General features: G+C 48.8%; 1 protein-coding gene across 1 annotated transcript; it reads left to right on the forward strand.

The window, feature by feature from the left end:
* The first annotated feature begins 241 nt into the window (after positions 1 to 241).
* Positions 242 to 26,122, forward strand: CIMIP2C (ciliary microtubule inner protein 2C). The gene is made up of 4 exons (XM_083605618.1): positions 242 to 438; positions 5,742 to 6,015; positions 11,787 to 11,899; positions 25,769 to 26,122. Exons 1-4 carry the CDS (start codon positions 365 to 367, stop codon positions 25,911 to 25,913), a joined length of 606 nt encoding a protein of 201 aa, XP_083461744.1. The 5' UTR covers positions 242 to 364; the 3' UTR covers positions 25,914 to 26,122.
* Positions 26,123 to 27,813: the final 1,691 nt, after the last annotated feature.

Raw genomic sequence — 27,813 nt, forward strand, 5'->3', positions numbered from 1 at the left:
TATCACAAATACAGCAATAATATTAATAATGATAATAATAATAATAATTTTGATTTGATTTGTTGTATTCCTGTGCTGCTTTTCATTCAAATGGATCCCAAACTGGCTTACAAACAATAAACAACTACCTGATAATAATAATAATAATAATAATAATAATAATAATAATAATGAGAGGTTTGTCCTATTTCTCTCCCTTCTGCGCCTGCGCGGCTCCTCGGCCTCCCGCCCCTCCCTCCCCGTTGCCATGGCGACGGGTTTGTGACCGCCGCGGCCTACTTGCCTCCCTGAAGCCTCGGCCTCGCCTGGGCGCCTCGCCTGCCTCCCCGCCTCCTTGCCCGGCCTACGAAGAAGCAGTGCGGCCATGGCTTCGCGCAGCGCCGGGACCCTCCTGACCCAGTACAACGCGGCCTACGTGCCGCCGGGGCTCATGCCCGGGTAGGTCGCTGGGGGGGGGCGCCTTTTGGGGACCGGGGGGGGGGCGAGGAGAATTTTTTTGTGGGGGTAGAGAAAGAAAACGCTGATTAATGGCTTGCTTCTTCGGGGAAAGAAAAGGAAAAAAGGCTTTGGCGCCCACGTTGCAGTCGGGGTTGGGCTGGATGACCTCTGGGGGTCCCGCCCAGCTCTCAGGTCCCTTAGTGTAGCAGCACAGGAACCTTGGAACTCCCTGCCACTTGATATTAAGCAGGCACCTTCACTGCGCTTAGGTACATCCTTGTTTAGTCCGCATTGCAGTCGGGGTTGGGCTGAGGAACTTTGGAACTCCCTGCCACTTGATATCAGGCAGGCACCTTGGCTGCGCTTCAGAACATCCATGTTTAGTCCGCATTGCAGTCGGGGTTGGGCTGGATGACCTCTGGGGGTCCCGCCCAGCCTTGTGGTTCCTTAGTGTGGGAGCACAGGAACCTTGGAACTCCCTGCCATTTATTATCAGGCAGGCTTCAGCACAACCTTGTTTTGTCCGCATTGCAGTCAGGGTTGGGCTGGATGACCTCTGGGGGTCCCGCCCAGCTCTCAGGTCCCTTAGTGTAGCAGCACAGGAACCTTGGAACTCCCTGCCACTTGATATCAGGAAGGCACCTTCGCTGCGCTTCAGCACATCCTTGCTAATCCACATTGCAGGCAGGGGCTGAGATGGATGACCTCTGGGGGTCCCGCCCAGCTCTCAGGTCCCTTAGTGTAGCAGCACAGGAACCTTGGAACTCCCTGCCACTTGATATCAGGAAGGCACCTTCGCTGCGCTTCAGCACATCCTTGCTAATCCACATTGCAGGCAGGGGCTGAGATGGATGACCTCTGGGGGTCCCGCCCAGCTCTCAGGTCCCTTAGTGTAGCAGCGCAGGAACCTTGGAACTCCCTGCCACTTGATATTAGGCAGGCACGTTCACTGCGCTTAGGTACATCCTTGTTTAGTCCTCATTGCAGTCGGGGTTGGGCTGAAAAACTTTGGAACTCACTGCCACTTGATATCAGGCAGGCACCTTGGCTGCGCTTCAGAACATCCGTGTTTAGTCCGCATTGCAGTCGGGGTTGGGCTGGATGACCTCTGGGGGTCCCACCCAGCCTTGTGGTTCCTTAGTGTGGCAGCACAGGAACCTTGGAACTCCCTGCCACTTGATATTAGGCAGGCACCTTCACTGCGCTTAGGTACATCCTTGTTTAGTCCTCATTGCAGTCGGGGTTGGGCTTAGGAACTTTGGAACTCACTGCCACTTGATATCAGGCAGGCACCTTGGCTGCGCTTCAGAACATCCGTGTTTAGTCCGCATTGCAGTCGGGGTTGGGCTGAGGAACTTTGGAACTCACTGCCACTTGATATCAGGCAGGCACCTTGGCTGCGCTTCAGAACATCCGTGTTTCGTCCGCATTGCAGTCGGGGTTGGGCTGGATGACCTCTGGGGGTCCCGCCCAGCTCTCAGGTCCCTTAGTGTGGCAGCACAGGAACCTTGGAACTCCCTGCCACTTGATATTAGGCAGGCACCTTCACTGCGCTTAGGGACATCCTTGTTTAGTCCTCATTGCAGTTGGGGTTGGGCTGAGGAACTTTGGAACTCACTGCCACTTGATATCAGGCAGGCACCTTGGCTGTGCTTCAGAACATCCGTGTTTAGTCCGCATTGCAGTCGGGGTTGGGCTGGATGACCTCTGGGGGTCCTGCCCAGCTCTCAGGTCCTTTAGTGTAGCAGCACAGGAACCTTGGAACTCCCTGCCACTTGATATTAGGCAGGCACCTTGGCTGCGCTTCAGAACATCCGTGTTTAGTCCGCATTGCAGTCGGGGTTGGGCTGGATGACCTCTGGGGGTCCCGCCCAGCCTTGTGGTTCCTTAGTGTGGCAGCACAGGAACCTTGGAACTCCCTGCCATTTATTATCAGGCAGGCTTCAGTACAACCTTGTTTTGTCCGCATTGCAGTCGGGGTTGGGCTGGATGACCCCTGGGGGTCCCACCCAGCTCTGAGGTCCCTTAGTGTGGCAGCACAGGAACTTTGGAACTCCCTGCCACTTGATATCAGGCAGGCACCTTCGCTGCGCTTCAGCACATCCTTGCTAATCCACATTGCAGGCAGGGGCTGAGATGGATGACCTCTGGGGGTCCCGCCCAGCTCTCAGGTCCCTTAGTGTAGCAGCACAGGAACCTTGGAACTCCCTGCCACTTGATATCAGGCAGGCACCTTGGCTGCACTTCAGCACATCCTTGTTTAGTCCGCATTGCAGTCGGGGTTGGGCTGGATGACCTCTGGGGGTCCCGCCCAGCTCTGAGGTTCCTTAGTGTGGCAGCACAGGAACCTTGGAACTCTCTGCCACTTGATATCAGACAGGTTTCAGCACATCCTTGTTTAGTCCGCATTGCAGTCGGGACTAGATGGCCCTTGGGGGTCCCTTCCAACTCTACCATTTTATGATTTTATGATTCAAGACATTGGGCACCAGCTTGGCTGCTGGCAGGGCATTTTTTCAGCTGCACCTCACTGGAACCTCTCAGGTGGCTGCCATTGTTATTCTATGAGAACGAAGGAGACGTTCATGGCGAGATCCGGCACTTCGTTTTTCTACAAAAATAGCACCGGCTGCAGGAGTTGCTGGAAGGAAGCATACAAGGCGCAACTCCAGATTTGTGCAGGGTCCACTCCGTAGCCTTTTCTTCTCCCGAATATAAGGTTTAGGGTCAGAGTTTCCTTCTCTTATATGGGCCCCCTTCCCAGGTTCACTGTTGCGTTTGCAAAGTAAAGGAAGGATTGGACCCTGATTAATAAGAATACACACAGAGACTTGAACAAAGTCTTAAATGGGCACAAGATTAAATGGGCACAAGATGTTGGACATAACATTATGTTTGCTGACTGGGAACAGTTGTGGACCACAGGTATGAAATTTACGGCATGTAATGCCTTAAGAGAAAATATTATGAAAATGATATATAGGTGGTACATGACCCCAGTCAAGCTTGCAAAAATTTACCATTTGCCCGATAATAAATGTTGGAAATGTAAAGAAAATGAAGGTACATTTTTTCACCTCTGGTGGACGTGCCCAAGGATTAAGGCTTTCTGGGAAATGATCTATAATGAAATGAAAAAGGTATTTAAATATACCTTTCTGAAGAAACCAGAGGCCTTTCTCCTGGGCATAGTTGGGCAATTGGTGCTAAAGAAGGATAGAACTTTCTTCATGTATGCAACAACAGCAGCAAGAATACTCATCGCAAAGTATTGGAAGACGCAATCTACCCACTCTGGAAGAATGGCAGATGAAGTTGATTGACTTTATGGGATTGGCAGAATTGACTGGCAGAATCCGTGACCAGGGAGAAGAATCGGCAGAAGAAGATTGGAAGAAATTCAAAGACTATTTGCAAAAATACTGTAATATTAAGGAATATTGAGTGATGTTGGATTGAAATTAAGTGGTTACTAGCTGTAATGGTACAAAAGAATATGAAAAAATAGTTCTTTTTTCTTTGAATATAAGTAAAAGTTTAAGTTACAATAATTTAAGAAGATGGATAGAAAATAAGGGGTCTTTAGCTGTAATGCTATGAGATAAGGATTTGCTGGATAAACAATTTGAACTGGAATACAAGAAGGGGAGGCATGAGGAGGTCAGGGAAATATGTTATTGAAAAATAAGTTATGAAATTTATGTGTTTTTATTATTTTTTCTTTTTAATTTTTTTTTCTTTGTTTGTATAAAATGGAAAACTCTAATAAATATCTTATATATAAAAAAAAAAGACTCTGGGAAGGGTGCATATAATCGTATCTCTGTGCTTGTCGGAGTCCGCAGCCCCCTGGCCCAGGCCGTTTTATTCACAAAAAAACCTTTTACAGAGTGTTCAAAAGAACCAATCAGATTTCTTCTGGGCAATTCCACAAACCCATGTGGGGAGAAAGTTAACCTATAAACACTAGTTATCCATGCATACTTTTGGGGTAAATAAGTTGAGAACTACAAAGAAGAGTATCTGGCAACCCCGAAGGTAATAAACAAGCAATACATATGATAAGGAGGTTGGCCAGGAGTGAGATCTGCTTCCTGGCCCTAAGATTAAGATCCTACATCAAATAAACTTGCCCACTGTCTTTGATGACCCAGGACGCCTGCCTGTCTAAGTGTGTGCGTGATTCGTGAAGAGCAGGGAGAAATGGGCAGCAGAGGCAAAAGGGCATCAAAAGGGCATGAATGTAGAATCTTATGGGATTTAATCAGAAATTATTGTCAATATATCAAACCCAGTTAACACAATGCTTTCATCGTGGACATGATGGCTTGATGTATATTTTATAATTCCTCATGGTAATCCCATCTGACCCCTACAGTTCACGAGCCCCACCTGCCCCTCATTTCCCCCTCCAGCACATGCAGAATCAATAACATACATATTTTCAAAAAACCCAATATCTTTTGAGGAGTTCAGCCATTTGGAATACAGCGGTGCCCCGCAAGACGAATGCCTCGCAAGACGGAAAACCCGCTAGACGAAAGCGTTTTCCGTTTTGGAGGTGCTTCGCAAAACGAATTTCCTATGGGCTTGCTTCGCAAGACGAAAATGTCTTGCGAGTTCCTGCGGGGTTTTTTTCCTTCCCCCCCCCCTTTTTCCCAAGCCGCTAAGCCGCTTATCAGCTGATCCGCTAAGCCGCTTAACAGCTGATCCGCTAAGCCGCTTATCAGCTGATCCGCTAAGCCGCTAAGCCGCTTAACAGCTGATCCGCTAAGCCGCTAAGCCGCTTAACAGCTGATCCGCTAAGCCGCTTAACAGCTGATCCGCTAAGCCGCTTATCAGCTGATCAGCTGATCCGCTAAGCCGCTTATCAGCTGATCCGCTAAGCCCGCTAAGCCGCTAATAGCGCTAATCCGCTAAGCCGCTAATGGGGTTGCTTCGCAAGACGAAAAAACCGCAAGACGAAGAGACTCGCGGAACGGATTGTTTTCGTCTTGCGAGGCACCACTGTATCGGCAACAGCCCCTTCTGGGTGCACAGCCGTTCTTCGTTTGCCCCTCGTTGCCTCTTCCTTAGGGAGAAAGATCCTTTCCGCAGGCATAGAAATTGTCTGTTACGGCATTGATCTGATTGCCACATTGGTTTCTTTCAATTCTGCATCATTACTTGTGGCAATGATTGCAAAGCGCTGTGCTTATTAAGAGAGCTGGAGAAGTGATTTTTCAAAAAAGAGAGATGATGGCAATTGTTTGGGCTCTTCTTTCCCAGTTTCGCTCACCTTCTACCTTCCCCCCCCCCTCCAGGTATCGCGGCCATGTCCCCAACGTGGCCTTTTCCTTTGGGGATACATATGGCAACACCACCATGAAGTATTTCCAAGATTTCCGAAGTGCCGCCATGGAAACCTGCGGCGGACCCTACAGCAAAGGGGGCCAGTTCCCCACTCTCTTCTCTCCTGACCCCGGCCTGGTGATTGGGGCGAAGGCCAGGGGTTGGGACCGCTGGCTGCACACCCCCAACTACACTCGCTTCAATTTGGACATCAACCGCACGGCGGAACTGAAGGAATTCTACAAGGTAAGGCAGGAGGGGTGGCTAACACCCCAGAGGACAGGATCACACTTCAAAACGACCTTGACAGATTAGAGAACTGGGCCAAAACAAACAAGATGAATTTTAACAGGGAGAAATGTAAAGTATTGCACTTGGGCAAAAAAAAAAATGAGAGGCACAAATACAAGATGGGTGACACCTGGCTTGAGAGCAGTACATGTGAAAAGGATCTAGGAGTCTTGGTTGACCACAAACTTGACATGAGCCAACAGTGTGACGCGGCAGCTAAAAAAGCCAATGCAATTCTGGCCTGCATCAATAGGAGTATAGCATCTAGATCAAGGGAAGTAATAGTGCCACTGTATTCTGCTCTGGTCAGACCTCACCTGGAGTACTGTGTCCAGTTCTGGGCACCACAGTTCAAGAAGGACACTGACAAACTGGAACGTGTCCAGAGGAGGGCAACCAAAATGGTCAAAGGCCTGGAAACGATGCCTTATGAGGAACGGCTAAGGGAGCTGGGCATGTTTAGCCTGGAGAAGAGGAGGTTAAGGGGTGATATGATAGCCATGTTCAAATATATAAAAGGATGTCACATAGAGGAGGGAGAAAGGTTGTTTTCTGCTGCTCCAGAGAAGCGGACACGGAGCAATGGATCCAAACTACAAGAAAGAAGATTCCACCTAAACATTAGGAAGAACTTCCTGACAGGAAGAGCTGTTCGACCGTGGAATTTGCTGCCAAGGAGTGTAGTGGAGTCTCCTTCTTTGGAGGTCTTTAAGCAGAGGCTTGACAACCATATGTCAGGAGTGCTCTGATGGTGTTTCCTGCTTGGCAGGGGGTTGGACTCGATGGCCCTTGTGGTCTCTTCCAACTCTATGATTCTATGATTCTAGGAGGTCTGGAGCCGCCGTCACCCCATGTGGCCATTGAACCCACACCGGAAGCCATAGTATTATAGAGTTGGGAGGGACCACCATCTAGTCCAACCCCCTGCCATGCAGGAATCTTTTGCCCAGCGTGGGACTCAAACCCACAGCCCCGAGATTCAGAGTCTCATCCTCTGCTTGTCACAGAGGATTCTGGTTCTTGGTTATGGGGGGCAGACTGGCCAGGCCTTTTGCACTCCTGTTTCACCCGCAGTGAACTGAGACTGTGCCCTAGAATACACCCCACACTCTTGCAGGGAACATTGCCTGTGGCAGGCAGGTCCTCATTTGGGGAAGATTGGCTGTGCCGATCAGATATCTCCATGGATTTATTGTTATTCACGTTTTATACTGCATTTTAAGCTGCTTTTTGTTGCATCAATTAAGTGTTTTAAATTTGTTGTTAGCTGCCCTGAGCCCGGTTTTCTGAACCAGGAAGGGCAGGGTATAAATAAATTATTATTATTATTATTATTATTATTATTATTATTATTATTATTATTAAACCCCTGATAAGCTTCCAAGGGACTTCTCCCCAGGGTCCCCTACAAACTCACTTTGCAAATGGCATGACCAGCTGATCCACTCGACCACTTAAGAATGCAAGAAGAGCCCCGCTGGATCAGGCCCAGGACCCACCCAGGCCACCATCCTCTTCGCCATTGGCACCCCCTGACTGTGGGCTCATCCACATGTACCTTTTGCCCTGCGCTTTCTTTCTTTTTTTTAAGTAATATTTATTAAGAGTTTAAAGATTACAAAAAGAAGAAAAAGAGTTAAACAAAACAAAACAATATAATATAATACAATACATGAAAAACAAAAAACACTACTTATCTTAATAAAACAAAAACAAAAACAGAAACAATTAAAAACACATCCAATATTTCCATATCTTATCTTTCATTTACTTGTTTCAACGACCTCCTCACACCTCCCTTTTTTGTATTCTAGTTCAGTTAGCTATTTCAGCAAATCCTTTCTATCTTCCTCAGTTTTCTGTCCTATAATTTATCTTGACACAATCTAGCCTTATTTTTCCCTTTAGTCCATTAACAATCTATTTTTACTTAATTCTTTATAACATTTCTGCTAAAGCCATATAACTTCATTCCAGCATCCTTCTAACATTCATTAATTTTACAGTGTTTCTGTAAATAGTCTTTAAATTTTTTCCAATCTTCTTCCACCGACTCTTCTCCCTGGTCTCGGATTCTGCCAGTCATTTCTGCCAGTTCCATGTAGTCCATCAACTTCATCTGCCATTCTTTGCCCTGCGCTTTCTAGGCACATGTCTGCGCTTTAAAGATCTGTCTCCAAGCGCTTGTTTGTGTGTTTTTTTGCCCCAGCACCCTCCCAACAAAAACCCGTTCTTTAACGCTGCACTGAAACAACCGGCAATTCGGAATTTTCTGCAGGTTGCTGTTTGCTCCGATTCAGCAGCGAGGAGTGGGTTTTCATAGGGAAAACATGGGGGCATCTTTTTTTAAAAAAGTGCTTTAATGCACACACCTGTGGCTAGAGAAACACAACCCAGAAAGAAGTCCCGCTGAGCCCTCTCTCTTGCTTGCAGCTCCTTGTCGTTTCATGTTTGCAAAGGAATCAACAGCAACAGAAGGGCTGCGTCTTGGCTGTGCAGCGAGCGCGAGGGCGTGTGGGTGGTCCTGGTGGATTTGTGGAAAGTCTGCTGGTGGATCGTGCCGCCTTCTGGAATCCAGGAGCCAGACACCCCTCCCTCCCTCCCTGCCTCCCGTGCCAAGCTCAGCTGCGTTATCTCTGTCTCTCGAATCCAGAGCAGAGTCTCTTTCTCCTTTCCCCAGCGTTAAGCAAGTCCACAGCAGTTACGCAAGCTATAAATAATCAAGAGTGGGCAGCCAGAATTAATGAGCTGAGAACAGACACTATTTATTCAGATCCTCCTTTTATTTGTCGGAGCTGGTCTGGATAGGTGGGTGGGGAAGTGGATCCAGCCAGGCTGGGCCAGAACCTTATTTCCATACAGTCCCATAGTCCAAGTTCCTGCATAGCCAAGTTTTGGGCTAGAAAACCCCTGGGTCTCCTTCCTACATATTTTGTTATGTGTTAAGTGGCTTTAGATAACTATTAAGTCCATACATTACCATATAGCATACAGTGATACCTCTGGTTCCGGAGTCCCGTTCGCATCCAGAAGTGAACGCAACCCGCGTCTGCGCATGCGTGGGTTGCTTTTCGCCGCTTCCGCACATGCGTGTGACGTCATTTTGACAGTCTGCGCATGCGCGAGCGGCGAAACCCAGAAGTAATGCACTCCATTACTTCCGGGTCGCTGCAGCGCGCAACCCGAAAATACTTATCCCAAAGCTACTTCAACACAAAAAACAGTGGCAATTTGTTATTGACAAAGGACAGCTGGACATACAAAGGGCCCCATTACCTTCAGGGGCTTAGGGCCTCATCCAGCCTCAATCCGGCCCAGCAATAACCCCTCCCTGAGCTGCTGCTTCCCCTTGAAGCGTTTTTGCATATCTACCCATTTGTAGCCAAGACCTGCATTTCAAGGGTGCCCCCTCCCCCTTTCCCTTAACGCCCCCCTTTTTTGCAGAATTACAGGTGGTGAACATCAAAAATTCCCATGTCCGCTTTACCTTTCTGATGTGCAGAGTATCCCAGTGTACTGTTAGGAGTTTGAAGGGGGAAAGCAGGCTGTATGCTGAGCCAGGCCAGCTTCCTAATGAGGTGATTGCCTGGGTGATGGGCCATTAAGGGGAACAAAGGAAAGGGGCTCTGTGCGAGGCAGCAAAGGGGTTGTTGTTTAGTCGTTTAGTCGTGTCCGCCTCTTCGTGACCCCATGGACCAGAGCACGCCAGGCCCTCCAGTCTTCCACTGCCTCCCGCAGTTTGGTCAAACTCATGCTGGTAGCTTCAAGATCACTGTCCCACCATCTTGTCCTCTGTCGTCCCCTTCTCCTTGTGCCCTCCATCTTTCCCAACATCAGGGTCTTTTCCAGGGAGTCTTCTCTTCTCATGAGGTGGCCAAAGTCTTGGAGCCTCAGCTTCAGGATCTGTCCTTCCAGTGAGTACTCAGGACTTCCTTCCGAAGGGAGAGGTTTGATCTTCTTGCAGTCCATGGGACTCTCAAGAGTCTCCTCCAGCACAAGAATTCAAAAGCATCAATTCTTCGGCCATCAGCCTTCTTTATGGTCCAGCTCTCACTTCCATACATCACTACTGGGAAAACCATAGCTTTAACTATACGGACCTTTGTTGGCAAGGTGATGTCTCTGCTTTTTAAGATGCTGTCTAGGTTTGTCAAAGGGGTAGCAACTTGCAATTAGTTAGGAGGACAAAGCAGGGTTCAGAGTTGCAGTGGTGAGGGGGAAACAGCAAGTTGGAGAGAGTGTCAGAGCAACGTTTAAATCCAAGGCCTCAGCTATGACCCTTTTGGGGTGATAATGCTGTGAGCACCTCCATCATAGGCTTAGGTTGTAAAGGTAAAGGGTAAAGGGACCCCTGACCGTTAGGTCCAGTCGTTACCGACTCTGGGGTTGCAGCGCTCATCTCGCTCTACTGGCCGAGGGAGCCGGCGTACAGCTTCCGGGTCATGTAGCCAGCATGACTAAGCTGCTTCTGATGAACCAGAGCAGCGCACTGAAACGCCGTTTACCTTCCCACCGGAGCGGTACCTATTTATCTACTTGCACTTTGACGTGCTTTCGAACTGCTAGGTTGGCAGGAGCTGGGACCGAGCAACGGGAGCTCACCTTGTCGTGGGGATTTGAACCGCCAACCTTCTGATCAGCAAGCCCTAGGCTCTGTGGTTTAACCCACAGTGCCACCCGCGTCCCAAAGACTCAGGTTGTAGTTATGTGCAAATAAACCATAGATCCTAAAGGCACCAAAGTCTCCACTGCGCCTCGTTCCAAAAGGAATCACAAACGCCTGGAATCTCACGCCGCTCGGAGCCTGGGGTGGCGTGCAACTGCACGTTCCCTATTCTGCTTCAGTCGCTCACCTGCTTCACATTTCCCTCCCTTGTGTGCACAAATCCATTTACGCCATCTACCTGAAATGCAGGCCTGCTTCCTTCTCTTTCTCTCACACACTCCCTAATAGCTCTGTAGCACTCGGGTGCCAGCAGGTTTTTTCACAACTTCAAAGCCACCAGAATGCCCGCTAACACATCAGCAGCAGAGACAATAGCTGAACAGGACTCAGTTCTGTCTGCTGAATCCAAATTCTCACAACCGATTGCAGAGGAAACTTCAAAAGACCACAGAGGGTGTTTCCAGCAGCCTTTCCCCCTTTCGTACAGCAAATCAGAAAACATCTGGTTGTTCCTTTGATTTTAATGCATCTGCATGCTCTTGTGTTTTAACGGACTATCTCATTTGTCCGTGATGCAGCGGATTATGCAAAGCTGGCTTTGCCTGCGGGAAAAGATGGGGGAGCAGGAAGGAAGCAAACCTTGCTGTCTAGTTGATGCACACCTAGCCTAAAAAGAGGACCACCTGTCTGCTGGCCGACAGACTACCCGGTGCCACCCGTGTCCCGACTGACCACAGGCACATCGCTCAGAAGCACCCATCACAGCCCACCGGTCTTGGATCTGGCTGCCTGGAATAAGCAAAGAAGGATAGTTTCCACTGAAATGAGGCTGCATTGTAATGTTTTAATGTTGTATTTTAATCTCAATTTTTAAGCTGCATTTCAATCAATTTTCCTTATATTTGGTGTTAGCCGCCCTGAGCCCAGTCTTGGCTGGGGAGGGCGGGGTATAAATAACATTTTATTATTATTGTTACTGTTATTATTATCCTGGTTGCAGCTTAATTCAGTCTCTCGCCTGTGGCCTGACCCTTATAACCTGTTGGTGTTTCACCTGCAGCTCGCTCAGATGCATCGCGAGTGTTACATGGACAAGACTGGGACGGTGCACCGCGTTCCGTATTTCGTGATCCCCGTGAAGGAGAAGGACAAGTACCCTCATCCTCTCGACCTGTGAGTCTAGTGGGCAAGAATCAGGGTGGCTTGGGGAGGCCTCTGTTTACCACCATACGCTCATATAAGGGAACCCTTTTGCGTAGCTCAGGTGATTTCCTTTGGAAAAAAAGGGTGTTCTATGTTCACATACGACCTAACTTCCACTGAAACAAACTGGGGTTTCTCAGAGGACGTAAAGGGCGTCATGGAATTCTACTCAGCAGTGATCCAGAACAGAACTCTGGTGCATAGTTAGCAGAGCCAAAACTTAATAACATTGCAGGATTCCCAAAAAATAGACCAGAGGCCATTGTGTTTCATCCAGCAGAGCTTTGCTGCTACTGAAGGCAAGTGAGCATAATGGCCACAAATCCAATACGTTCAGGATTGGCCCTGTCCATAAGAAATCTGGTTGCAGCAGACTTAAACTTACAATACTGTGTACAGAACACCACATCAGAAGGGGGGGGGGGAGAGAGAGAGAGAGACCCGGGCTCCTTCTGGCCTCACTATAGTGGTACCTCTGGTTGAGAACAGGATCCGTTCCAGAGGCCCGTTCTCAACATGAAAAGAGCGCAACCCGCAGCGGCGCATCTGTGCATGCGCGAGTTGTGATTCGCCGCTTCTGCTCATGCAAGTGACGTCATTTTGCGCTTCTACGTGAGTGGCGAAACCCGGAAGTAACCCTTTCCGGTCGCCGCGGGACATAACCTGAAAGAACGTAACAAGAAGCGGACGTAACCAGAGGTATGATTGTATTATAGTCAGCATGACCTTGGCTGAAGAGATAGCAGGACCAGTTTAATGCAGCTGTACTCATCTTCTCGGAAGGAATAACCCAAACGTCAGGAAACCTTCTTCTTGTTTCTTTCACACAGAGAAGCTTCCAGAACCCTCTTGAATCAATTAGAATAGGAAAGATCTCTACACATCAGATCCGTACTTTCTGCACTAAGAAATGCAAACCGACAGATCAACAAAAGACCTTCAGGGCTGGCCCAGAACCCTGTAGTCTTACTGAACCTCTTTCACAAAAGGATCCTTCCGGCTGAGATCAGCTGGAAGCAGGCACTCCTTACCCCCCCCCCCCGGCACTGCTTAATACACCTGCAAATGTCTGGTTCGAATCCTGCCACCTCTCATAGAAGGAAACTCATTGAGAGGCTTTCAAGTGTGGGGAGGAAGTGATGGGGGTCCCTATTTTCATTTTGGAAGCGGGTGTTTTGTTCCATTTCATTCTTTGCTGTTGTCCTTGTTTGGAATGTAATTTTGCTCTTTGTTTCGCCATAGGTCTTGATCCCTCTTAGCTCTTTTCAAAATGCAAAACGTCCTACGGCCCTCCCGCCCACCCTGAATTCTTCCCTCTGATCTCCAGGAAGACCCTCCCCTTCTCCCCACATCTCCTGTCCTCCCTCGAGGTTGCTGCTTAACCCTGGTCTGGATCTCTCCAATGGAGAAATGGCGGCTTTCCATCAGTGGTGGATGAAGCAACCCGGGGGCTTCCCGGAGATGTTTACGCTTGGAAACCATCTGTGTGCCTGTGTGAGTGTGTGTAACAGAGAGAGGCAGATTAATTAGGAGAAGAGAAGGCTGATAAAAAAAAAATAGTGTGTAAAGATTTGCATAAGGGCAGGGCGGATAGGAGTGCAGCCTGGAACACAGGATCTGTCTGGAGAGAGCTAGCAGGAAATCACACCGTTCAAGTGGGAGTTAGCTCTTTATTAGCAAGGACATGATCTGACTTGGCTGAGTGACAGGCCTAATGAGCATAGCAGCTCCTCCCTGGTAGGTCTTGCCCCATGGATCAGTTGCCGAGACTGAAAGTCCCTGTCCTCTCCAGGGTTTCCCCCCAAGCAATCGGAGACTGTGCCTGCGTGAAGCTGACTTCTCTGCCCTCTTCATACCGCTTCTGGTTCTGGGAGAGAAGCGGGAAGGAGACCCTGTCGCAGCAGGAGGGGGAGACCCCCGCGACTCTTCACCAGCATGACTCATCTCTGCTTCTCGGCCTCCCTCTTCTGCTTCATCTTCTGCCTCTGATTCCGGACTTCTGTCTGCCACAGACTCTCCCAGCTCACTAAGCCCTCTTGCCTCTCCAGCTTCCAACGCCTCCTCTTCCAGCCTTCTCCTCCTTCTCCCACTAACCACCCATCATTCCCCAGCTGATTCCTCCAACCGTTCCTCTGCATCCAACCAATCCATGACAGAATCATAGAATTGTAGAGTTGGAAGGGACCTCCAGAGGCCATCTAGTCCAACCCCCTGCAGTGCAGGATTCGCAACCAAAGCATCTGTATGAAGCTACGTTACTGGGCCATCATCTCAGCTACATCTCCTCCGACAGGCAGCAGTCCTCCAGGGTCTCGGTCAGGGCAAAATCTCTCCTAAGCCCTCTGGGGCCTTCTGCATGTACAGCAGGTGTTCTGTCCCTGAGCTGAGATCCTTTGCCTCTGCATCTCGCGCCACTTATTCAAGCGTCATGATCCGGGCTCACCGACCTAGAATAATGCCATCCTCTTGGTTCTGTGCACACAATAATTGAAGCAGAATGGGATTCCCCTTTCGCCAAAGCAGTGAACTGAAACGGAGAAATCCCGCCTCTCGCCCTGTGCTTAAAAGGTGTTAATGGACGGCGCTGTAGGTTAAACCACAGAGCCTAGGGCTTGCCGATCAGAAGGTTGGCAGTTCGAATCCCCACGACAGGGTGAGCTCCCGTTGCTCGGTCCCTGCTCCTGCCAACCTAGCAGTTCGAAAGCACGTCAGAGTGCAAGTAGATAAATAGGTACCACTCCGGCGGGAAAGTAAACGGCGTTTCTATGCACTGCTCTGGTTCGCAAGAAGCAGCTTAGTCATGCTGGCCACGTGACCTGGAAGCTGTACGCCGGCTCCCTCGGCCAATAAAGCGAGATGAGCGCTGCAACCCCAGAGTCAGTCATGACTGGACCTAATGGTCAGAGGTCCCCTTTACCTTTAACTCACCTTACTTGATCTTAAGTAGGTGGCCTTTTAGATTAAAATGGGCCAGCTCATGGGTTCTAGCTCAGCTCCCTCAACATACAATGCTGGCTTTCCTGAAAAACTTTCAGACACTTTTATTTTATTCACACACAAACACACCATTCAAATGCCCCCACATTTAATCCCTTGAGCTCAGAGGGTGTTGGATCTGTAGTTCTGGCACTTGTCCAGGGTCCATGTTTCCTTTGGAATGAGGAACAGCAGAGACTGTAGGATATATAGTTATCTCCCGCTTGGGCTACTGCAATGCGCTTTACGTTGGGCTACCTTTGAAGGTGACCCGGAAACTACAACTAATCCAGAATGCGGCAGCTATACTGATGACTGGGAACGGCCACCGAGACCATATAACACCGGTCCCAAAAGACCTACATTGGCTCCCAGTACGTTTCCGAGCACAATTCAAAATGTTGGAGCTGACCTTGAAAGCCCTAAACGGCCTCGGTCTGTTTAGAAGGAGGAGAAGGCTGGAAAAGGAGGTGTTGGAGCGTCTCCACCCTCATCGTTCAGCCCAGACACTGAGGTCCAGCGCCGAGGGCCTTCTGGCGGTTCCCTCCCTGCGAGAAGCAAAGCTACACGGAACCAGGCAGAGGGCCTTCTCGGTGGTGGCACCCGCCCTGTGGAACGCCCTCCCATCAGATGTCAAAGAGATAAACAACTACCTGACATTTAGAAGACATCTGAAGGCAGCCCTGTTCAGGGAAGCTTTTAACATGCAACATTTTAATGTATTTTTAATCTTTGTTGGAAGCTGCCCAGAGTGGCTGGGGAGACCCAGCCAAATGGGCGGGGTACAAATAATAAATTATTATTATTAGGTTTATTTACAAATGTATACAACCCGAGCCTACGATGGAAGGGCCCCAGTCTTGCTTCTCCCATGAACACAGCCTTGGGTTGCAGCAGAAATCAAGCACGCCTCTGTCTCTCTTGGTTTGCAGCCTGCTGCTTTGCTTCTCGCTCACATCACTTCAGACCCTCTGCTCTCAACTCTGGCTTGGTCTTTCCAGTGGCTTCACCCATTTGCCATCTCTCATAGAGCCCCTTCCTTTGTTCCTCTTAATGGCCCATCATCTCACCGGGAAGCTAGCTTGACTTATTCTAGGAATCAGAAGGGAGCCTAGGCTTTCAGCCTAACCCCCTGCCCCATAAACTCATAACACTGTGGATCTGGGAGTCCCGCACTTTCTCATCTTGCTTCTGTTTGCAGCAGGGAACAGGGTCTTCTCTCCTCCACACAATCAACTTCGCTTTGAGATGCTTCTAGGCCACCCCTAGAAAATGTAGTTCGGCTCTCAGCTGTGTGTTGTGCTCGAATGCATCATTCGAAGGCAGCATTTACGGTTTCTATTGCAATTGTATCTTTGTAATTCATTGTGAATGTAATCTGATTTAAATTACGGTGAGGTTTTGTTGTACCCACCGGGAGTGGGCGGGCGAACAGTTGTGGGAGAGCAGCCGTAGGTGGTGTGCAAGTCTTTTGAGTTAGCAACTAAATATCCCCTGGTCGATATGAAGAAATGTCCGCATCTCTTTGATGAGGCTTCTTGCTCTCAGAACACTCTCCTCATTTGTATTTGTCGTGCATTCCTCTCTGAGACGATAGTCTGTTTCCTGAACCCTCATGCATGTCATTTTCATTCATAACCTGAAGCTGATTCGTGTAAGTGTAAAAGAATTACAAAAGCCTGTTTAAAAATCCATTCCCCCTTCTGCTCCTGGCTTATCTCCTTGCGCTGCTTTGAATAAAGCTCACTAGCCTTTGCCAGCAACGCCTTCCATCTCTCTGTGTGTCCTTATTTAAGGAGGGCGGCCTGAAAAGATGAGGTGGGGAGCTATCCTGCGCGAATGGCAAAACAAGCAGTGAAGACCTCTGGCCTTGGCGCTTGCCCTGAGCCTACGGCATTCTCCATGTGATAAATGCTCTGTAAAAGTGGCCTTTGTCCTCCAAGATGCTGTGCACTTCTTCACTCAGCGCATAGCGGAACAGTGGAATTTTATTTATATCCTGCCCTCCCCAGCCAAGACCGGGCTCAGGGCAGCTAACACCAGATATAAAACCAATTGATTAAGATACAACTTAAAAACAAGATTAAAATACAACATTAACATGCAGCCTCATTTCAGCAGAAACTCAAAAACTTTTTGGGGGGATGAAAAGGTCAAGTCTTCACCAAGGCCAACTATCCAGACTGGTCCTACATGGGCCAGAAAAAAGCCAGGGAAGTCCCCCAGTAGGAGTTCCGTCACAGAAGGAAAAAGGAAAAAAGAAAGCGATCGCTACATGCCCCTGGCACTATGTCCCATCACCGGCACAGCTTTGCAAGGTTGTTTTCCCTGCATCAGCGTCGAAGGGTGGGAAGGAGGGAGGTTCAGCAGACTGTCTGGTTATCAATTTTATTCCATAAAATGGTGCCCTCCCCCTGTTATGTACTGAGTTGAATAGGATCCAAACTGCAGCAGTCTGATTGGTCCTAGAACAATAGGATCCAAAAGGCAGCAGTCTGATTGGTCCTAGAACAATAGGATTCAGAATGCAGCAGTCTGATTGGTCCTAGAACAATGCAGCAGTATGATTGGTTGGCAGGAACCACCCAATCATGCTCCAGATATAAGTGAATCCACAACCTGATTGGCTTACAGTAGAATTCCAGAATTAGCCAATCATGTGCAGCCCATTGTGTAAATAATGTATATAAAGCAGATACTTTGAGGGGACTTTCATTCATTCCTCCTCACCACTATGAGCTGAATAAAGAGCATGAAATCACTTTGCGACTCTGAGTATATTTCACCCCCCAAAAAACTCTGCTCACTCTCCCCTCCCAAAAAAGCTCAACAGCTATCAGCAATGACAATGGGTAAATCACTACCAGTTTTATTATACTGGGAGCAGATCGCAGTCGCTAGAGAGTTGGACGTCCCTGATCTCGTCCAGCCCCTTGCAATGCAAGACTATGCAGCTGTCACACACAGGGATCGAACCTGCAACCTTTATCGGCACCACACTCTATCCAGCTGAGCTCTCCAGGTGCCACTTGTCAGAATACAAGTGACTGTGCCAAGTGCACTTGGCGTCAAGCGTCAGGGAGGCCTGCTGACTTGAAGTCCCCCTTCTTCAGCAAATAAAGGCAAGCAGCCGAGGCCTCTGAGTCAGGTGCACTTATGGAAGATGGAGTGGGTGCTTCTCATCGCTGTCAGTGCCTCGATGTGCAGCAGGTCAGCTCTGAGTGTTCCAGGACCCGCCCTTGGCAAACACCTGCGCCATTCACTGACCGGCGCATGGCTTTCTGTACTTTGTGCTCCGGCACCAAAGCCTTTGGCCTGGCAGATGGCAGGCAGAGGTCTCTCTCGGCCTTGGAAAGACAAACTGGGAAATCTTCGTAGCCCAGGGCTTGTGGGTTGCCAGGGATGTTGGGATGTGTCCGGGGAGACGGGGGCATTTGGCAGGCCCCCAGCTGGCTCCGGCCACCGGCCGGCAGTCGGGCGAACTCCCGGTACAGCATCACTCAGCGACACAAGCCTCAGAGATGTTTAGAGAACTGGCACACACTAATCAGCAGAGTGAGTAACTTCTCACAACGGAAGTGGCCCGTAAAGAAGGCTGATTGCTGAAGAATGGATGCTTTTGAATTATGGTCCTGGAGGAGACTCTTGAGAGTCCCATGGACTGCAAGAAGATCAAACCAATCCATTCTGAAGGAAATCAGCCCTGAGTGCTCACTGGAAGGACAGATCCTGAAGCTGAGGCTCCAAGACTTTGGCCACCTCATGAGAAGAGAAGACTCCCTGGAAAAGACCCTGATGCTGGGAAAGATGGAGGGCACAAGGAGAAGGGGACGACAGAGGACAAGATGGTGGGACAGTGTTCTCGAAGAGACCAGCCTGAGTTTGACCAAACTGGGGGAGGCAGTGGAAGACAGGAGGGCCTGGCATGCTCTGGTCCAGGGGGTCACGAAGAGTTGGACACGAATAAATGACTAAACAACAACAAATTTGATAAATCATTAAATAATAATAGGAACTCTTATTTCGTATCATGTATTTTTGTGTTTTCTATATTGTAATTTTATGTCGCGAATGGCCCTGGGATCTACGGGCCTTTGGCTGTATGCAGATTTGATAAATCATTAAATAATAATAGCAACTTTATTTTCTGGAACCGTTCCTGTGGCAGCTGCTGGGGGAAACTGAGCAGGGTTCGCTTGTCTCACTGCTCTGTTGCCATGTTTACTCCACACAGCTGTTGAAGGTATAACCAAACCCTCCTGGACAAAAGCACTGGCAATCCTGAACCAAATGACTATGCCAAAACAGCAGGCTGGCATGACGAGAACACGATGTGCCAATGGCACAACCATTCCTGCTTGTAAACCACCCCCTGCTCCTAAAAAAATAATGCCTATTTTATGTGCCTGTCTGGGAGAGCTAAATGGCGTGTTCAGTATTGCCAGTCAGCCTGCCGTTGCAAAGCGACCTCTCTGGGGCAGGCTGGCATTACTCACGAATGATCAGCTCTCCGAAGCATTTTCTAGGGCACGTTGCTCTGCCAGAGAACATAGGTTACCCTTGTGGATTTGTGCTGGCAGGAAACGAGCTGTGCATTTTCAGGTCTCCGTAATTTGGAGAGGGAAGCGTTTCTCGGGCTTCCAAGGCAGATAGACATAGCTGTCGTTTTGCCTGCTGTCTTGGGGCGAGGAGATGTGTTCCTCTCGAATGGCAGGCGAGCAAAAGAGGGAAGATCAGAAGAGCCCTGTAGCTGGAGGAGGCCAATGGGGGCCCACCTAGCCCAGCATCCTCTTCTCACTCCTGCCAATCAGATGCCTCTGGGAAACCCACAAACAGATTTCGAACACAAGAGCAGACCTTTTCCCTCTCAGGGTTTCTAGTAATGGGGTTTCAGAAGCACTGCTGACTCCAACTTTAGAGACAAAGCAGAGCCATCTTGGTTTGTTGTTGTTGTTGTTTAGTTGTTTAGTTGTGTCCGACTCTTCGTGACCCCATGGACACTGGTTTCCCCAGTAGTGATGTATGGAAGTGAGAGCTGGACCATCAAGAAGGCTGATCGCTGAAGAATGGATGCTTTTGAATTCTGGTGCTGGAGGAGACTTGAGAGTCCCATGGACTGCAAGAAGATCAAACCTCTCCATTCTGAAGGAAATCAGCCCTGAGTGCTCACTGGAAGGACAGATCCTGAAGCTGAGGCTCCAAGACTTTGGCCACCTCATGAGAAGAGAAGACTCCCTGGAAAAGACCCTGATGTTGGGAAAGATGGAGGGCACAAGGAGAAGGGGACGACAGAGGACGAGATAGTGGGACAGTGTTCTTGAAGCTACGGACATGAGTTTGACCAAACTGCGGGAGGCAGTGGAAGACAGGAGTGCCTGGCGTGCTCTGGTCCAGGGGGTCACGAAGAGGCGGACTAAAGCGACTAAACAGGGAAGAGAGCACCTTTTGAGTTTATTTGTGTGAGTCTTCCAATGCTGGCTTTGACCACAACACTTCTCCCTGTGGCCCCTGCTGTGAGAATGACTTCTGGATGTGATCTGCCGATTCGCACTCTGCACCATCTTGTGCTTCGTGACTGCCCTCTGGTGGCTCAGCCTGGCAGTTCCGCCACACTGCGTCCTCGAGGTTTTTTGGAAAAATAGGGGCTGATAGACACCAGATGGGCAGAAAGCATTTATTAGTGCGCAGTTATGTGTGCCTAGTGACCAGCCTCTGGGGGGGGCAGCATTGATGCTCCAGCGTGGCTTTGCTTCATCCACTGACTGGTGACGCACAGATCCTGCACATATCACAGAGAATGGCACATGGGTTGAGAGTAGGTAGCAATATTATTTTATAATTAGTGTGGTTGTTTTGGATTCTGTGCCCCACCCTTCTGTCCATTGTTGAAGGGTGAGCTGTAGATAGTTTTAATTAATTACTTAACCCTTTAAACAGGGCCTATCCGTCCAGGCTCCCTTCCTCGGTCACGTTGCCTTAGGATCGTAAGAAGTTGCTTTATACTGGGTCCGACTGTTGGTCCGTCAAGCTGAATATTGTCTACACTGACTGGCAGCTGCTGTTGCCATTTGCCTGTCTTGAAAAACCATGGAGGGAGCCCTGAAGTCAAACGGCTGGCAGATACTCCCGCCTGCAATCGCTGCCCATCAGATGGGGCTCATTCACCTGGGAAAAGTGGCCCATGTAGGAGAAGGGAAACTCTGAACCTAAACCTTTGCTGCCTTGATGATGATGATGATGATTAACGAAATGTCCAAACTATGCTCTGCAACCTCTCTACTGGCCAGGTTCCACTGAGAGTCCGTCTGCAGGGAATATCTTAACTTGTGTCCTTGCATTGTCCTTTCTCCCACCCGCAGAGGCAAATGCTGACCCTTTTTCTCCACTCTTTTTCTCTAAAAACGAAAAAAAGCCTTCCCTGAGCCAGAAGCATTCATGCACAAAGCAGGTTCTGAAAAGCAATTTTCAGGAAAACAAAACAGATCAGAAAGGCAGCCCCAAACAGTTGTGGCTGTAGGTTTGGATCTATAAGACAAGAAATTGGAATTAAAGGGGCCTGCCTGGACCCCTTTAATTCCATCTGGAAGACACGGTCAGAGTTGGGAAGAGGCAAGAGATGCGGATCAATAGCAGACGAGCGAAGCAAAGAAAAAAGTAGAAGGTGTTTGTTTTTCTCTGGCTGGTGAAATGTGAGCTGATCTTGGGAAATTCGGCTTGTCTGTTTTGTTTATTGGATTTAGTGTGTATTTTGCTTCTTGTTTGGCAAACAGGAAAGAGGGAGAAATTCGGCCCAGTTCACATTTTAACGTGATCCTACTGTTCCATTCTTTCAAAAACAAGACAGGCCCCCAAGATACAGCCATCCTTTGACATTTGCACCCTCCCAATTTTGCAGGGCAGTTCTCCAGCCAATAATAATAATAATAATAATAATAATAATAATAATTTATTCATACCCCACCCATCTGGCTGGGTTTCCCCAGCCACTCTGGGTGGCTTCCAACAAAACACTAAAATTCAATAACCTATTAAACATTAAAAGCTTCCCTAAACAGGGTTAAAACAGACATCATCATCATCATCATCATTTATTTATACCCCGCCCATCTGGCTGGGTTTCCCCAGCCACAGTGGACGGCTTCCAACATAATTTTAAAAATACAATAAAACGTCAGACATTAAAAGCTTCCCTAAACAGGGCTGCCTTCAGATGTCTTCTAAAAGTCTGGTAGTTGTTCTTCTCTTTGACATCTGGTGGGATGTCCGTTCCACAGGGCGGGCGCCACCACCGAGAAGGCCCTCTGCCTGGTTCCCTGCAACTTGGCTTCTCACAGCGAGGGAACCGCCAGAAGGCCCTCGGAGCTGGACCTCAGTGTCCGGGCAGAATGATGGGGTGGAGACGCTCCTTCAGGTATACTGGACCGAGGCTGTTTAGGGCTTTCAAGGTCACCACCAACACTTTGAATTGTGCTTGGAAACGTACTGGGAGCTAATGTAGATCTTTCAAGACCGGTGTTATGTGGTCTCGGCAGCCGCTCCCAGTCACCAGTCTAGCTGCCGCATTCTGGATTAGTTGTAGTTTCCGGGTCACCTTCAAAGGTAGCCCCACGTAGAGCACATTGCAGTAGTCCAACCGGGAGATAACTAGAGCATGCACAGAAGCATATTCGGGGAACGTTTCCCCCCCCCATAAAGATGTGTATATATTCGCAAAAATAACATACAATAACGCATTTTATTTGGAGAGATCGCTTGCACATTGTGCAAAATTACTCCGAAAGACTTGCATGTAAGGAGAAATGCAAGCTAAAATGATAGCAGATGCTTGCGAATACTTTTAAAGATAATCGCAAACTGTGGCGGCAGTGTGAAGAGGTGAATTTAAGACGGAATGAGAAGACGAAACGGAAGTTGGCAGACTTACACATCTGCAGCTTGAGCCCATTAGCCTGATAACCCAATTTGGAATCCAGTTGCACATTGTGTGCTCCCCAGCCCTAGTTTTTAGTGCCCTGAAGTTTAGGGAGCTCCAACTGGGGTCTTTCTTTCTTTTTTCCTTTCTTTTCTTTTTTTCAGAGCATACAAGATTTATTTCAGGTATTTACGTCCTGCTTTTCAATTTGATAACGAGAACTTCCGTGGCACATTTTGTTTTCTCCCCATGGAAACTGTTCTTTATTAGTATTTCTTTGTATTTATACCACCAAGGGAACTCAGGGCAGCTTTAGGCAATCCTTCCTCAATAAATCTTTTCCAAGTTATGAATCAAAACACTATGAAAAAGTTTGATTTCTGCAGACTCTGATAATCCCTAGCAAAGAGGCATCCTAAACTACTATGGTATTAAAAAGGGCATGCTGTCAATAGAAAGGTTGATTTATTTACTTTGTTAGAAAAATCACAGTTTTCTTATGGGGATGTTGACCATTTTCCCCGCCCCACCCCAATTGTGTGTGTGTGTTTGTGTGTTTGTGTATGTGTGTTGGTCTTTCTTAACATGAGTGATATAGGTATGCAAAAACTAAAAATCCAAGGCTGGAATGAATATTCCACCATAACCTCCAGGGGCACAGATGAAGTTCTTATCTGGGATTCTCATTGTTATAAGAAAAAACTGCTCATTTTTCCTTTATGGGGTATCCAAGAGCCCACATAGAGTCCTTTTTTAGGTTCCCTATCGGAAGGAGAAAACAACAAAGGCCAACCAGCAGGGGCGTCTTATCCATAGAGGCTAGTGGTGCAGGGCGCCAGGGCGCCAAGTTCTGGAGGGCACCAAGAAAGAGGCAGAGGCTGGATGCTGCACCTCCCGGCATCAGCTTGCCGCCCTCGCCCACCTCCGCCATGCTGCGCCGAAGCAGCATAGCACCCAGAGCCTCCGTCTGCCATGGCCACCGCGGCACAAAGCGGCCAGCTGAGCCTGGAGGCGCCATGTCCAGTCTCTGCCTCTTCCCCGCCGGAGGAGCCGCCCTCCAGCCACTGCCCGCCTCCTTTAGCCCCGCTGGCAGCACTGTCCTCCCTAAAAAACCTCTGGGAAATGGGTGTGTGTGTTTGTGTGCCAGAGGGAGCTTTGCACCATGGTGCCGGATATGCTTAAGACGGCCCTGCCAACCAGAGTATGTTGTTGTTGTTCAGTCGTTTAGTCATGTCCGACTCTTCGTGACCCCCTGGACCAGAGCACGCCAGGCACTCCTGTCTTCCACTGCCTCCCGCAGTTTGGTCAAACTCATGCTGGTCTCTTCGAGAACACTGTCCCACCATCTCGTCCTCTGTCGTCCCCTTCTCCTTGTGCCCTCCATCTTTCCCAACATCAGGGTCTTTTCCAGGGAGTCTTCTCTTCTCATGAGGGGGCCAAAGTATTGGAGCCTCAGCTTCAGGATCTGTCCTTCCAGTGAGCACTCAGGGCTGATTTCCTTAAGAATGGAGAGGTTTGGTCTTCTTTCAGTCCATGGGACTCTCAAGAGTCTCCTCCAGCACCAGAATTCAAAAGCATCAATTCTTCGGCGATCAGCCTTCTTTATGGTCCAGCTCTCACTTCCATACATCACTACTGGGAAAACCATAGCTTGAACTATACGGACCTTTGTTGGCAAGGTGATGTCTCTGCTTTTTAAGATGCTGTCTAGGTTTGTCATTGCTTTTCTCCCAAGAATCAGAGTATATTGAGAAGCAAAGTGGCTAGGGGAGACATTCAGAAGACATTTGAAGGCAGCCCTATTTAGGGAAGTTTTCAATGTCTGATGTTTTAATGTGTTTTTAATATTCTGTTGGAAACCACCCAGAGTGGATAGGGAAACCCCGCCAGATGGGCGGGTATAAATAATAAATGAATTACTACTACTACTACTATATCTCTTACACACGTTGATAGTGTGAACAGATACTTGCCAGGCTGTATTTACAGGGAGGCGTAAGTCCCTACAGTCCAAAGACAATTGGAAAGCTTTCCCCATTTCCTTCCTCCTTGCAGAGAAATATTTGAGGTCAATTTGGGAGAATCAAAATGGCTTCAGGATTGTTCTCCTGTACTGTTTCGGACACGTGGTTTATGTACTTATGTATGTCTTTGCCTTGCACATTTATGAAGACCTTAGAATTCCTATAACACCATCATCAGACTGGATTATTGTAACTCGCTCTACGTGGGGCTGCCCTTGAGACTGACCCAGAAACTCCAGCGGGTGCAGAATGCTGCAGCGAGACTCTTTACAGGGTCCTCGCCGTGGGATCACATTCATCCGGTGCTTTACCACTGGCTACTACACTGGCTCCCGGTGGAGTACAGGATCAGGTTTAAGGTGCTGTTTTTGACCTTTAAAGCCCTATACGGCCTGGGACCCTCGTACCTACGGGACCACCTCTCCTGGTATGTCCCACAGAGGACCTTACGCTCTTCAAACAAAAACACCTTGGAGATCCCGGGCCACAGGGAGGTTAGGCTGGCCTCAACCAGAGCCAGGGCTTTTTCGGCTGTGGCCCTGATCTGCTGGAATGCTCTGTCACAATAGACTAGGGCCCTGCGGGACTTGACATCTTTCGGCAGGGCCTGCAAGACGGAGCTGTTCCACCAGGCCTTTGGCCAAGGCACAGTCTGACCCCCTCTCTCTGTAATCCTCATAGAACTCTATCCTAATGGTTGCCATTAATTTGACTCTGAATTGATTTTAAAATGAATTGATTTTAGAATGCTGTGTTACTTTTATTGTTTTTAGCCGCTCTGAGCCCGGCTTCAGCTGGGGAAGGTGGGATATAAATAAAATTTTGTTATTATTTTTATTTTGTATTATTATTATCTGTTCTGCGTTCAAGTCTCAGCCATGTAACCGATTTCTCCCATTGTGTGCTTGTTCTCCCCTTGACCTCCAGCCCGCCGCTGAGCGCCAAAACATTGTGGCACCTCCATCGCGTGTCTCCGGAGAACCTGCGGACATACCAGACTTTCCCCTCGGGGAAGAGGGTGACCTCGCAAGAGAGAGAAGTCCGAGACAGCTATTTCGAATACAGGGCCTGAGCAGAGACCGCCACGACGTCGTTGTCAGCCTTTTTCGGGACGGACGTCAGAGCCGGGCAACGGGAGATCATAAGAGCTGGGTTTTCTCTGCCTGTTGTGCCATAACATGTTGCCCCAGGAATACCTGGGGGAAGTTGCATTCCATAAAAAATGAACTTCTGGGGCAATGGGCCAATGATTAAATTCCCCCACCCACCATCCCTCAGACACACTAGGCTAGCCTCAATTTTTGAACGGCCTGCTGTGTTGTTTGCATTGCACACAATCCCAGGCACGGCAAATAGCCAAATGGCGAGATTGACTACCAGAAGATGCCAGACCCTCCAGGTGCCCCTGTTTTCCAGGGACAGCCCTGGAATTACAGAAGCCTTCCCAGTTTCTGATTTGATCCCGGAAAGCCTTGCTTTTGCTTAAAAGGTAAAGGGACCCCTGACCATTAGGTCCAGTCGTGGTCGACTCTGGGGTTGCGGTGCTCATCTCGCTTTATTAGCCGAGGGAGCCGGCATACAGCTTCCGGGTCATGTGGCCAGCATGACTAAGCTGCTTCTGGCAAACCAGAGCAGCACACGGAAACGCCGTTTACCTTCCTGCCGGAGCGGTACCTATTTATCTACTTGCACTTTGACGTGCTTTCGAACTGCTAGGTTGGCAGGAGCAGGGACCGAGCAACGGGAGCTCACCCCATTGCGGGGATTCGAACCGCTGACCTTCTGGTCGGCAAGTCCTAGGCTCTGTGGTTTAACCTACAGCGCCACCCGCGTCGCTTTTGCTTAGGACATCCCTATTTTCATCAGAGAAAAACATTGGAGGGTCTGAGATGCGACCATGGACCACCGACTCAGATGCCATTAAAGGGGAATTAGACCGATTCCTGGAGAAATTGGCTAAAGGCTATCGGTGGCCTCTGGTCGCAAGGGCTACATGAAGATCAGTTTCTGGGAAACAAAAGCGGGAGTGCGCTCCTGTGAGCATGTCTTGTGTGTGGCAACCAGAGGCGTTTGCTCAGCCACCGTGGGGAAGAGGATGCTGGACCAGATGGGCCTTTGGTCTGATCCAGCTGCAGGGCTCTTCTGATCTTAGAACGGTAGAGTTGGAAGGGACTTCCAGAGGTCCTCTAGTCTGAGAATCCTCTGCAAAAACAATCTCTCAAAGGACCTGTTGATGCCATTTTACCACTGTACTGTGGAGAGTGTATTAACTTATGGTCTGTGTGCGTGGTTTGGGAGCTGCACGGTCAGGGAAAAAACCAATGCTGTCCAGGGTTGTAAAGACTGCGGAGAGAATAATTGGGTGCACTCTTCCCACCTTGGATCAAATTCTACGCTTCCAGGTGTCATAAGAAAGCTGCAGAGATAGCGCAGGATAGTGCGCACCCCGGAAATGATCTCTTTCAGCTTCTGCCTTCTGGAAGAAGGTACAGGGTTAAAAAGACTAGGGCTAGCCGCCTGAGAAACGGTTTCAATCCAAATGCGATTTTGGTTTTAAACGCAGTGTAAGGTAGTCTCTATGGGAGTATATTGTATTTATTTATGGGGTATCAGAGTTTTTAGGGGGCTAACCAGGCTGGGATAGCAGGCTTGTTGGTTTTTGAATGTCTGATGTAGACTTTTTCAATTTCGTTGTTCTGTATGGGTCAATGGCAATAAAGATTACCGTATCATAGTCCAACCCCCTGCGATGCAGTTAAAGAATCCCCAACAGACCACCCAATCTCTGTTGAAAAACCTCCATGCACCAATCATCAAAACACCACCTCATTTCCACTTTCCAGAGTGGGCACTATCAAGTCCAGACAAGTTCCTGGCAGGCAGAGGCACTGCGCTTGCAAAGATTTAGTTGAGTTGCTTGCCTGGAACCCTGCGCACTCTGAATCCTCGTGGAGATAGATAATCTTGTGCGA

Source organism: Podarcis filfolensis (assembly GCF_964270895.1).
Source record: "Podarcis filfolensis genome assembly, chromosome: 3".
Taxonomy (NCBI): domain Eukaryota; kingdom Metazoa; phylum Chordata; class Lepidosauria; order Squamata; family Lacertidae; genus Podarcis; species Podarcis filfolensis.